This window comes from Cryptomeria japonica, chromosome 7 (assembly GCF_030272615.1).
Source record: "Cryptomeria japonica chromosome 7, Sugi_1.0, whole genome shotgun sequence".
NCBI classification, from domain to species: domain Eukaryota; kingdom Viridiplantae; phylum Streptophyta; class Pinopsida; order Cupressales; family Cupressaceae; genus Cryptomeria; species Cryptomeria japonica.
Genome location: NC_081411.1, coordinates 225,353,332 through 225,366,354, shown reverse-complemented (window position 1 = coordinate 225,366,354; position 13,023 = coordinate 225,353,332). Strand labels below are relative to the sequence as shown.

At 36.2% G+C, this 13,023-nt stretch overlaps 1 protein-coding gene across 5 annotated transcripts in view; it reads right to left on the bottom strand.

Annotated features, from left to right (window-relative positions):
- LOC131028330 (protein LIKE EARLY STARVATION, chloroplastic) overlaps positions 1-11,508 on the bottom strand; it is a 55,959-nt gene extending 44,451 nt beyond the window's left edge. The window contains exons 1-4 of one of the 5 annotated variants that reach the window (XM_057958591.2): positions 11,049-11,508; positions 10,654-10,772; positions 9,772-10,517; positions 7,520-8,241 (exon numbers count right to left, since the gene is read on the bottom strand). In XM_057958591.2, coding sequence (XP_057814574.2) covers positions 7,520-8,241; positions 9,772-10,375 — 1,326 coding nt within the window. In that variant the 5' untranslated portion in view covers positions 10,376-10,517; positions 10,654-10,772; positions 11,049-11,508. Of the gene's footprint in view, positions 1-7,519; positions 8,242-9,771; positions 10,518-10,653 lie in introns of all 5 variants that reach the window. The other 4 variants (XM_057958592.2, XM_059208038.1, XM_057958590.2 and 1 more) reach the window with 4 other exon arrangements.
- Between the last annotated feature and the right edge of the window lie 1,515 nt (positions 11,509-13,023).

Genomic DNA, 13,023 nt, shown 5'->3' with positions numbered 1-13,023 from the left:
CCCTTGGCCAAAAACTCCTCTCAAAGCTCAAATCCAAAATATCAAAACTCGGCATTATGAAAAGAAGACCTAAAATCTTCTTTAATCTTCTCCACTTAGGGTTTGGCGCGATTCCCAAGAAAGGTGCGATTTGGCATTTAATGATGTTTTTAACTTTTATTATTTACTTTTGACTATTGAAGTGTCAAAAATAAATCACTTTCCATTTAATATAAAAACTAGCCCTATCTGATGAGAAATAGACCCTCACTTAAGTTATAACTTAAAGTGACTTTTAAAACATTAAAACATTAAAGTTCGCCCATTTAATATTTAATTAAAATAATTAAATATTAATATCTCTCTAAGTATTCATCAAAATTGCCTGCCGTCTGAACTGGAGACTGCCAAACCATACTCTGCCCCTGCCCAACCCACTGGCTATAAATAGCAGGACTACTAAAAATAGAAAGTATCTCAAACGGAGTCCCGGAGACCTCAAACGAAAACCAGTCCTAAAGTGCTCACTCTGAAGATGACGAATCAAACTCCGAAGGACCCTCTAACCAACCTCATCAGCCTACGAGGGTCAGTGATAGGCTAATCTACTCAGCTGACAGATGTCAACTAGAAGGGGACATCACAGCTCCAAAATGGATGCACCAAATGGAGTAGGATACAATGGGGTAGTGTTGACGTGTATTTTGTACACAATCATACACAGAATAAAATACCCAAAGGCATCTTATCCTCTCTTGAATAAAGTCGCTAACTGCTGAAGATATCGCAAGAAGGATAAGTTAGGATGACTCCAATGTTCTTTTTAGTAGGGTCTCTACGTGTGGATAAGCACCAGTGGTCGTTGTGATTGCTGTGTCATCAAGGGGCCTTACGTCGCCGAAGATTTTTCTAAACTAAACAAGCTTTTCAAAAAATATCAAAAGGATAGGGTTTGCAAGAGGTCTAATCTAGTCTAACCCTAAGATTGACTTAATGTGGACGAGACTTGGTGAGATTCTACCAACTTCATTCTTCGTCGAGACACCTCAAACATCATTGCTTCCTTGTATCCTGACTTGGAGTGACCTTAAACTTGAAAGAAAGGCAACATAACTAACATTTCGCCCTGGTCCCTGGCTGAGGGACAGGAGCGAACTTTCATTTACAAGCTCAATTGTGTTTTGCTAACTCCCAAATTTGTCTTCAATGGACTCGTTGTGCATCCTTTCATTCATCCTTGGCATGAAATTCGCTTGAACTTAGTGAGAAATTCTCCTTAGTAAGAAATCGCTCTGGTCCCTGGCTGAGGGACAAGAGCGCCTAGGACAATATGGAGTTCACCTGGCATTTTGCAATCTTCAAATTATCTTCAATGGGTCCATTACGCCACCTTTACTTGCCTCAAACTCAAAACTTACTTGATCCTCGCCCACATTTTGCCTTATAAGGAAATTCGCTCTGGTCCCTGGGAGAGGGACGGGAGCTACCATTAAAGTTCGCCCTGGTCCTTGACTGAAGGACAGGAGCGATTTTGCCTCTAGGTCAAATTTTCCTCATGATTGCACCTCCAAGTTATATTCAACTGATGGAATGTACCCCCTTGGTTCTCCTCAAATCGCGAAATTGTTGAGATCTTGCAAGGACAAGGTAATTTTAGGTTTTAAGCTTCGGTCCTTCAGTGAGGGACAGGAGCGATTTTTGTTCCTGGCACATTTCCATGTTTGCGAATTTCTTCAAATTATATTCAACGGGAAGAACATGCCTCCCTTTATCTCTTCCAATCCGAAATTCGTCTTGATCCTGCAAAGACAGTAAAATTTTGAAAAACAAGCTCCGGTCCTTCAGTGAGGGACAGGAGCGATTTTGCTTCCACAGGTCAAAATATCAAGATTTCAGGACTTCAATCACTTCACAAGGCAAAAACAAGTCATTTCCAATGTCCGGGATCAATTATCAAAATTTTCAAAATTTGGTCAAAATCACTCAATCGGACAAAAATCAAAAACTCATCATTAACACTTAGACAAATTTGGACTTTGCATCAAAATTTCGACTGAAACTAAACCAACCTGCTTAGCCTCTGGCGAATTCACTTTATTTCCAAAATTGCATCCTACGGGAGGAAGCTCAAAAGCTCTCAAGGTGGACTGGACTCTGGCCTGAAATCACAGTAACGAAAACCCTAAGGCCTGACCTTAGTCCAGACAACTGACAAACAGAGAGAAGAACGAGCAAAACGAGCAAAAAAGAGGGGGTCCCCATTTTAATGGGGCGATGTGTGAAATGGTCACAACAGGTAGCTAGGAGACTAGCCCTACATTTATGGTTATTCAATAGGGTAGGTGGACAAGGGTCACACCATTACATTAGGCACTCAACTGCATTTAAAATGATCTCTTTCATATTAGCAAGCTTCCCTTTTTGTTTTCTCTAACACCTCCTCTTGAAAGAATCGAGCCTTACTTATACCTCTACATCTTTATCATAGGCTGAAGGCATTATTATTTCCAGACCTTCAATAGACATTACTAATCAGCACTTGGGACAGAGTCATGTGCAACCCCGACACCCTGATAAATAACATTGACATCTTTCAAATACATCAGATCAGTAAGAGAGAATCTACCACCCTGACAGTCCAACAAGACTAGTACAATTCTTTATATCAGGCCCTGAAATCATAAAAATATCACTTTCTTTGGTCTTTGTCATGCCTGATATCACACGCCAAATGTTTCTAGCAACGAATACCATAGGACAGCAATATCGAATGTCTTGAAATTTTGAAACCCAAAACTCCAAAACTCTGACATACAAAATATCATAGAAACTAAAAGAACTTAAGCATACCTCCCAAGAGACATATGAGCACGTGAAAGTGGGTAACTGATCTACAGATATTTCGGAACAATATTGGAGCCAAACATAGGAAAAATACATCCTAGAGCCAGCATAAAATAATTTCTGAATATCAACCAAAGCCTTAACATCATGAATGTGAAATACCACACATTGATTAAAAATAACACCGTAGCACTTGTTGATCCTTCACCAAGGAAGAAAGTTATTGGATGCAAATGGGTAGTATAAGGCCTAACTTGTGGCTAAGGGTTATGCCAGAAAGGAAGACATCAATACATGTGTCCCCACTACAAAGATCAAGACCATTTGAATGGTTTTGGCAATTTCATCTCAATTTGGTTGGCAAGTTTAATAGGTGGATGTTACGAGTGCTATCCTAAATGTAGATCTCAAGGAAGAGGTCTATATGACTCACAAAAAGGGATAATTTGCATCTAATCAAGAAGAGAAAATGTGTAAACTTGTGAAATTTCTCTATGGTCTAATAAAAGCTCCCTGAGCTTGGTACATCAAGGTCAATGAGCATCTCCTCTGTCATGGACTCATGAAGAATTCATATGATCCAATTCTCTACCTCAAAGTTCAAGGGGGGAGATCGTGATTTTAATTGTTTATGTCAATGATCTAGTCATCATCAGTATTTCTCAAAGAATGATCCCAAATAGATGTTCAACACAACAAATTTTGGGCTTTTGCATTATAATGTATTGAATTGGAAGTGTGGCAAAAAAATTGTATGTTTGTAACTCAATGAAATATGCGAAGACACTACTCCAGAAATTCAAAATCATAAATTGCAAACGAATGTCAATACCAATGGACATAAGCTTGCAAGCATCAAGGAATGATCTATCACCACATGCGAATGCAACTCTTTATCACTAATTGATTGAAAATCTCATTTGCTTGACCTACATTGGTTAGCTATCAACTATGTTGTCAATTATCTTTCAAAGTTTATGTAGGAACCAAAAGTATCTCAATGGAAAGCAATGAAGTGAATCTTGAGATATGTTTGTGGCATAGTAGTATATGGCCTAGAATATAAGAAAAATGATAAGTTTGACTTGATCGAATAGACAGATGTCGAGCATCCAAGATCCTTGGATGACAAGAAATCCACTTCTAGATTTTCACTCTTTTGGGGATCTAGTCCAATATCACGGGGAGTAAGATGAAAACTATTGTTGCTCACTTTTCCACAAAAGCAAAATGTTGTGCTGAAAGTGAATCTGTTTGGGAGCAATATGGTTACATCACATTTTGACACTAAGGGGAATACCTAATACAACCTACAATTTTGTTCTGCAACAATCAATGTGTGTTGAAACTTTTTCATAATCAAATGTTTCGTGAGTGCACAAAACACATTGAGGTTCAATGCCACAATATTCAGGAAAATGCTCAAAAACATAATATTCAATTCCAATATTGTTCAACTCAAAGGCAATGTGCTAACACTTTTACCAAATCACATGCAGCAGTGAAGTTCAAAGCTTTTCAACACTTCTTGACATGTATTTAACAAAATGATGTAATGTGAGGGGCACGGTATTGTGGTGAGGAAAGTTGTTAGAATAATTATTACATCATAGAGATATAAAATTAAACATGATGATACATTATTATTGTTTAATTAAACTAGTTGGTTTTTTTCCTAATCTAGCACTCATTTGTAATAGCCAATATTCCTTGTATGTTAGGATCCTTCAAACCATAATAAACATGCTAATTATTTGCCCTGAATCTATTACCAATGTCTATTTGTATGGATTTACAGATTCTGAATTGGCCGGTAATGGTGGAGATCATAAGTCTACTTTGGGATTTGTATCCCTCATTGAAAGAACTGATATCTACTATTGCATTACCACCGACCGAAGTTGAGCAAAGAGGTGTTGTAAGAGCACAGCTCCAAGCAATCCAGCTGAGAAAAAATTTCATTGGATCAGATCTTCCATTTTTGTGATTAAAGATCTTCCTTATCAGCAAGCTACATCATTGAAATGTGATTACTATAGTACTATTTGATTGACAAAGAACTTAATATTCATGTGTGGACCAAGCAAATTGAATTCCCCCATCACTACATAAGGGATTCAACTCAGCAAGGTCCAGCTGGAGTTCTGCAGGACTGAAGGCTAAGAGTCCTTCACAAACACCTTTGAGTGCATCATATTTGTGAAGTTCAGAGATATGTGGGGTCTTAGGGAAATTAATCATCCTGGGAGGAATATTAGGGGTGATGTCAAAGTCCCCAAAGTCATGCTTCCCAAAAAAATAGTAGGGCGGACATGGGGACTTGTGAACTCATGTTGCTTTGGTTAGCTGGTTTTGTCATGCCACCCAAAATATTGTCTGTAGTCAAGTATAAATCTATAGGTTGGGACTGCAAATTATCATCATTGCAGATAAGCTCGTCTCTCCACTTCGTGTGTATTCTCTTTCATTATGCAATGTGCAATTATTCTCCCTTTGTTTTTACCATGTTTGCCATATAGACATGGGCAAAGGATTACACTTGGCTTCTACGGACTTATAAACTATGCTTACCATTTGTGGCATTAGACTGCAAGAAGCAGCCATGGTAAGGCGCTGGAAGTAATAAACGTTATAATGGGAAGCCCCTTGGCAGATCCTTTTTAAACATGGATCAAAATTGTCTCACAAGTAATAGGTATTAAAAGCTCTGTCAACCTTTGTGATGCCTTTGAGAAGCTAACTCATTCAAGTTGAGCTATTTAGCTATCTTTAAATTAGTATGGCAATATTGCCACCCGGTCTCCAGGAAAATGATCTGGAATATGGGAAACTTTGTCATGCCTAGAACTTGACTACAAAGCCTGACTCCCCCCTCACAGAGGCCAAGTGGAATTCCCCTTGCACCCGGGTTGGCATGTTTACAAGAAAGGTCATTTCTTAGTAGCATTGACATAATCAAAATTTTCAAGTACACTGCAAGAGGGGAAAATAAAGGAATTTGTTCCACACTTGTGAAGTTTTTAAAAAGAAAAATTTATGGAATAGGAAAAAAAAATGAGAAAAATGAAGAGAATAAGTTCTCTTCATTTTCCCTCCTCTTTTAGCTTGTTCGATAATGGAAATTTAAAAGAGAAAAAAAATGAAAAATGGAATTCTAGATTAAAAAAAGGAAAAGAAAGGGATACCTCTTTTTTGCTGTTTCAGATGGACCATGGGCTGCTCCAAATCCACTTACTGCAGTTTGCTAATTTTCTACGTTTTGATGCTCCAAAATCGCTTGCGTTTATGTCAAATCTGTTTTAGGTCAGGTTGGAGGTCATTTTTAGGGTTACTTGTTTTGTTCTCTCTTTTTTTTAAATTTCATAGTTACCAGGAAATAGGGATGGTACTGGTACAGCAGATGGGGACAGGTACCAGTACACCTTTTTCAAAAGAGTTGGAGATAGATACTGGGAGATGGCAAAAGTTATGTACAAAAAAATTAGAAAAAAGCAATCATACCAGGGATATGCAACTTTAAAGAATGTAAAATACTAAAATGCTCCAAAAAAAATATAAAATCTGAAATAGATGCCAATAAAAGCAAAGCTTAATTATATTAATATTTGATAATCATCATCATGATCTAAAAATATATTTTAAACCATAATCTCTTAGAGATGGCCAACCAATGAGGAGTAGAACGCCATTATCTTTTAAAACAGGGTATGGGGGTTCCTAGGAGATCACTATTCTTTCAATCAATTGAATAAACTTCAATGCATGTACACATCTTAAAATTCATTATTGCTTCTCTTCGTACTCTTACCTGTTTGGGATTTAATAAGAAAATTTTCTACTGCCAAAAAAACTTCCAAATTTTAATGTGAAAAAATAGAATATTACAAGTCTATTACTGCAATTGTTTAGTTCTCTTATCTTTTTTCAACCATTTATCAGAACTCTAAGAAAAACCAGTGTAATTTATATGATATATCTGAAAAACTCTATACGAAGTTTCCTGATTTTCAAGGGATGCTTATAGTAGATGTATAGAGATGTAACCAAAATTCGTTTTAAGTCTCCTGATGTCTCAAGACTTCTCTCTGAGACACAGACAAATTTACAATACGGGAGACAGGTACTAGGGATCAAGGTATTAGTCCCTTAATAACTATGGTTTTTGTTATGTATTTGGAGCAGACGAGTTCCCTATAGGAAACCATGAATCTATAGAAATCCAGAGAGTCTGCAAGACTTGCAATTCTGGAATGAACTCGCCAGGCAATGGAAAATGGGTGGCTCACTAGACTTTCCAGGCTTCCAACAAGTCTTGTTACACTGGTCCCAATTGGGGGCTGACCCAATCCAAAAAGAATAGGTTGAGAGACTATAATAAACCAATTCTTTACACCAATTTTTTTTTAAAAAGTATCTTCATTAAATGGGTTGGCAGGACTTTTCAGCATCAAAAGCAAGGGAGTCCACAACATGGCTTTCCAGGCCAATCGGATTAGCCATGATAATCCAAGTGAAAGGCACATCTGTCCCAGACAATCTTCTTAATTAAAATCATCAAAATGTAAAGCAAATATGAATTCCTTTCTTCATTTTTCACTAGAGGAACCCAATGTAATTTATGTCTGTTATGTTGTTAACTAAGCGAAAATGAAATATAATCTAAAATGGAAAGGAAGTAGAGTTCAGCACAGCTAACCTGCCACATTGCTTCTTTCCAAAATTCACGCCAGACATTGCCAGCAGCATCTCGACCTGATTTCTCAGAACCAAGCTCCTTATAATCAAAATCATCACATGCTTCCCAGAACTTCTCTTCCCACTCTGTTTCTCCATTAGTACTCACTCCCCTTGTCACAATCCAGCTGCAAACTACCCCATTTGTCCGGTGTTCTATGCCTGTCTCTTTCCACCACCTTGAACCATCAGGATTAATGCCATTTGTTGCATTTGTAGACTTGGCATGATCTTGATCCAAAATTGAAGCTATTTCAGATGCATGTTGTGGAGTTTTTGAATCAAATGTCAGCTCAGAAATGCCTTCTTTTCCAGTACTAGTTGAGTCAGTGGAGAGATCAGAACTGCCAACATCAGTGATTTCCATAAGTGACTGAAGAGGTGGAAGAGAAGGCACTGCCCTGTTTTGGAAAACCAAAGGTGCCTCTGGAGTTTTTGTAGTCTCTGCATGTACTGTACTCTCAAAAGGTATATTCAATGCTGCCAAAGATCTTTCTCTCTCAAGAATTTCTGCAACAGGCTTTTCGTGTGAATTTGAAGATTCTTCTGGTTGTAAAGACAGAGATGGTATATTTTTTCCCTCCTTAACAGAGGGTGGAGCCCAAGACCAAAAATCTGGCCCAGGCGTATTGCTGTGAATTTCTGATGTAGGTAAAGATGATGCAGAACCTGGAGTCTTCTTTTCTGGTCAACATATGAAGTATATGAAAAATATTGGCATATGCATCCAGCATGTCACAATCATAAAATCTGTTCTATTTTCCTTGTGAAAATTTACATCCAAAAGCAATCTGATTTGCAAGGCTTCTCAAGGGCATTAACAAAATCACACACACTTAAACAAGATTGGAAAAAATGGTACTCAAAGATGTCATGTGATCTTCATCAGTCTATTCTCAAGTATGGGAATGAGATTTCATCAATAAGTATGTATATTTCGCAAATTCCAAACCTTGAGGAAAAGGAAGTCAAAAACTAAAACCTGAAAAATGTGATAGACAAATAGAGATCATATTACATATAGTTATCCAATTTGAACTTATTTGAAATGATTAAGCTGAAACTGAAGTACAGCTTGATATATATGAGAAATTTGCAGAAAATGTGGCAATTATAATGATGGTCATCTCAGTTTCTTTTGAACAATGTGAGAAGAAATACCAGATTTCCTTTTTATCAAATTTCAAAAAAACTTATATGTCTTTCGGGAGAAACCTAATTGCCTTGGATGCAAAGGAGATGGTAGTTGTTCCACCAAATATAGAGACTTTGGCCGATAATGAGCTTTCTCTTCTTTTTGATATTCATCTCTATCAGTTACTTCCAGTTCTTACGTTATAACTTATTTTTAGTGTGCTTGTGCTACATATAGCTGTTACTACCCAACAAGAAGTGAAAATATGGAGAAAATACGAAACATTTAGGAAAAGAATTAAAGATACGTCAATAACTTGATACATTCACACAATTAATTGTAGAAAAACTAAATCTTGAGAAGGAAAAAAGACAACTATAAGCTCCTAAAATCAGTAATCTTCCAATCACTCCATTGTCATAAGTAACAAATAACCCTACCAGCAATGGATCAGAATCTCTGCATCCGACAAAATGGCCCAGACTGGGACATTTAAAGGAAATACGAAGTAACATTTTTCACTGATAAGGCTTGTACGGAAATCGGAGCTATCTTTCTATTTATCAATAACATGAGCACTAACTGCTAGATAAACAACATCTTGCAGATAATATATTCATTAAAATTGAGGTTATTTTACCTTAAGATTGAACCAGATAATTTATTCTCTTGTGCATATGACTAGTATAAGAGTAATCTCCGTATTCTTATATACCTTGAAGGGTATTCTAAGAAATGACGGAAGTTCTAGAAGTAAAGCTGGGGATGGTTTAAAATTTTAAATTGCTCTCAAGGAGTTAATTCCCGGAATACTAAAAGGGAACAAATGAACCAGCACAAGTACATGCTTGAACCTAAATTTATCTAAGGAGCACTATATGGTTCGCAGAAATTCAACCATCTGATGTCATTTTTACCGGTCCGATCGACTTGTTCAAATCCTAATGACTAGCCAGTAATGTCATCCTAAGATGATTTTCGTAATTGGCATAAATGTTCTCAAAATAAAAATTGGACAAAACAAAGAAAGATAGGACAAAGCTCCATTAGCTTCCATTTACGGGCTGAATGGTGATTACCTTCTTCCGGACCTGCAACGCCATTTGCTTTTTCTGACAACAAGCCTTCACCAGCATTTGGAGAAACCTCTGCAGAGGAAGGGGTAATGGGACTGGGAGGTCCTGGGCGAGGGTTTTCTGCTATCAAAGCTCTAGCTGCTGCAATAGCTGCACCTGCCCTATCAATCACCTGAATTCTCTGGGCACGGTCCCGATCCTCAGCAGGAACTTGCTGTATTTTCTCAAAGTGCTTGCTTTTTCTCTCTAATGTTTCTGGATCTTCAATTGCATAGCTGTTATCTCCAACGGGTCCTGGGACTGAAGGAGAAGAATTCTGACTTTCCATTTCACTCTTCCACCCACCCAAGTAAGACCCATCTTCATTATTTGGTCTGTCTTTAAGGTCTTCTTGGTTAGCAGAACTAGCAGTAATCTGCACCTTATACCGTGTTTGTGCTTTCCACAAAGACCAATTCCTCTGATTTTTAATAGACAAACCCATTGTATCTCTCTGTAACTTAGTGAGTCTAGCACCAGGAAAAATGCCATCTCTGATTGCCACATTCCTTACAACATTCAAACCATGAACTCTTCCACCCATAAATGTACTTACCTTATCTACCATTTTCTATGGACTTAAAACCCAGAAAGTACAATTACCCCAAACTGAAGACTCAATGAATATGCTCAAACTCAAGCCCCAACGCCCAATTAAAAAAATGAAATCGCAGATGAACGCATCCGAAGACACCCGAGAGTAAAAGAACCTGTGACGTGTAACAGACATCGGAAATCATAACTTAGTTCACAAAATACTAAATCAAGACAATCAAACGAAACTTGAAGAATTATTTTTTAAAACTGTATACAAATATAAACAATCTTCTAAACAAGTAAATATACCTGCATTGATCCTACAGAACAACATGATCTAAAGAACATTAAAAGCTATCTGATTGTATTTCTCCCGATAGTCCTTATATATGTTGGTACCCAACTCCTTAAAACTGAATTATATATCCCTATCAAGCACCCAAATGCTATTATTATATTATCATGGCTCTTCTAGTTCTCCATAAATACATAAATCATACATGGAATGGACCTATCTACTAAACCACATTCAATATTCTTTCAGATTGCTCTCTTCTACTGCATCACCAAGCAAATTTAACTCTTTCTACACGAGTATGAACGTTTGAAGGCAATAGAATGCCACCCACAATATCAGTAATCTATAGTTTCTTTGAGACGGATCCAAAAGCATGAGATACAACTACTGAAGTTTTGTTTCTTACTGTTAAACCCGTTGTGAGTAAATATACAACGATCTCCATAAGCTTCACTGGCAATGGATGCCACTTCAATATGCGTGCGCAGTTATACATTCATGTGCATACAACTTTACCTTTGAGTGTGTTCCTTGCCCAGTAAAATGGGCTTGTGGGTCTCTCTTCAGAATCTTGACACCCTTCATTTTCAAGTAAGCCTCGATGCTTGCCAAGATGGTTAATGCACTTCCTGTTGGCATTTTTTTCAGTTTGCTCCCTAAAAGTTTCTCCAGAACTCCTTATGCGTATATGAAAAGGTCAGCAGGTGAATACGAAAGAGGATTGTGACTTTTGTTTGAGAGCGTCGGTGAATGGACTTGGACGTCTTGAGAGGAGGAAAAGTAAGTATTCTGAAACGAGAGATGAGATGAGAATACTCAGGTCTAGTATTTGTGAGGGTATGGCCAGCAAAAATTGAAGAAGAAGAATTTGTAGGGAACAGTTGTACTTGACTAAAATAACTTCTTTTAAAGTAAACCCTTCTCCAAACGCACTTTTCTAACCAGGGTTATGCAATGGTTAATCCATGTCTTTTTTCTAATTGATAAGTTACTATAAGGGGGTAACGTCTTTATATTTAAAATTAAATTACCTTTTTTTAAAACAATATTTTATTGTTCAGCTCTAGGATGTTGATGTATCATATATGGCAGACCTTTCAATATTTCAAAAGTACATTCTATTTGAGCAAGTGATATACTGTCACTTAAATGGACTATGAACCTTTCAATATTTCAAAAGCACATTCTATTTGAGCAAGTGACATAATGTCACTTAAAATGGACTATGAAGAACTTATATGGCAAACCTTTCAATATTTCAAAAGCACATTCTATTTATGTCACTTAAATGGACTATATGAAGAAGTTGAACACTTTCATGTTATCCCTTTCAATGCCTTCACATAATAGAGTAGTTACTTGTCTAATGTCTTTGTTTTGTAGAGCTTTGGTTATGTCAAAGACCCTCACTATGGAACTAGAAAGAGGTTGAGTGTTAAAGGCCTTGATGGCATTCAATGCCACTGGGAGTGCTAAGTCTACATTATTGTAATATTTATAAATTTATTTATATTGTTAAGTTGTATTAATATTTGTTGTAATATATTTATAATTTAATTTATTTGATTAATTTAAGTGTTAATAAGGTTAAGTTTTGATTTGAAAGTATAAAAATGTTATATTTTATGTAAAATATGTTTATAATATATAAATTAATGTTAATGAAAAGAATGTGTGTGTGTGTGAGAGAGAGAGAGAGGGGGAGAGAATCTCATAAGTACATGACAACATGTACTTATTTTTTAATATTCTTCGTTGTCTGTTTCTACAAGAATTAGTACCAATTGTTTGAGAAAGAATGCATTTCAAAGTCCTATTTATTGTAGTTTATAAAATTCAAGAGAAATGATTGGTGTACATATTTACATATAATCAATTATAATTAGATGCATGGCTATATCATATCATTTTATAAAAATTCAATTATTTAATCGTATGTTGCACAAATAGGCATGAATGGATTTGTTAAGTATTTAGCACTATGAACTTGCCACGTGTAATAGGTACGTTTGATGGTCATAACATGTTTATTACATTTATGCATTTAAGTGAACATTGAAACTATAGACACATAAATTTGTCTATCAATTAGATGAATATTAAATATGTATTTAATGACTAATATTCCTCTATTAACGAAATTGACATTTAATTAATTCATCTTAGCCTATTATGCTATCTAGTTAAATAAATTGATTAAATTTATTTAATTACTAACTATAGTCCAACTTATTAAATAAATCTAATTTATTTAATATTCACCTCCTTCTTCCTATTTAAACAAATTTAACATTTATTTAAAATCATGGATTCTCAAATCAAATCCCCCTTTTATATAAATTGATATTTATTTAAAAATAACTCATCAACTTGCATTCTCC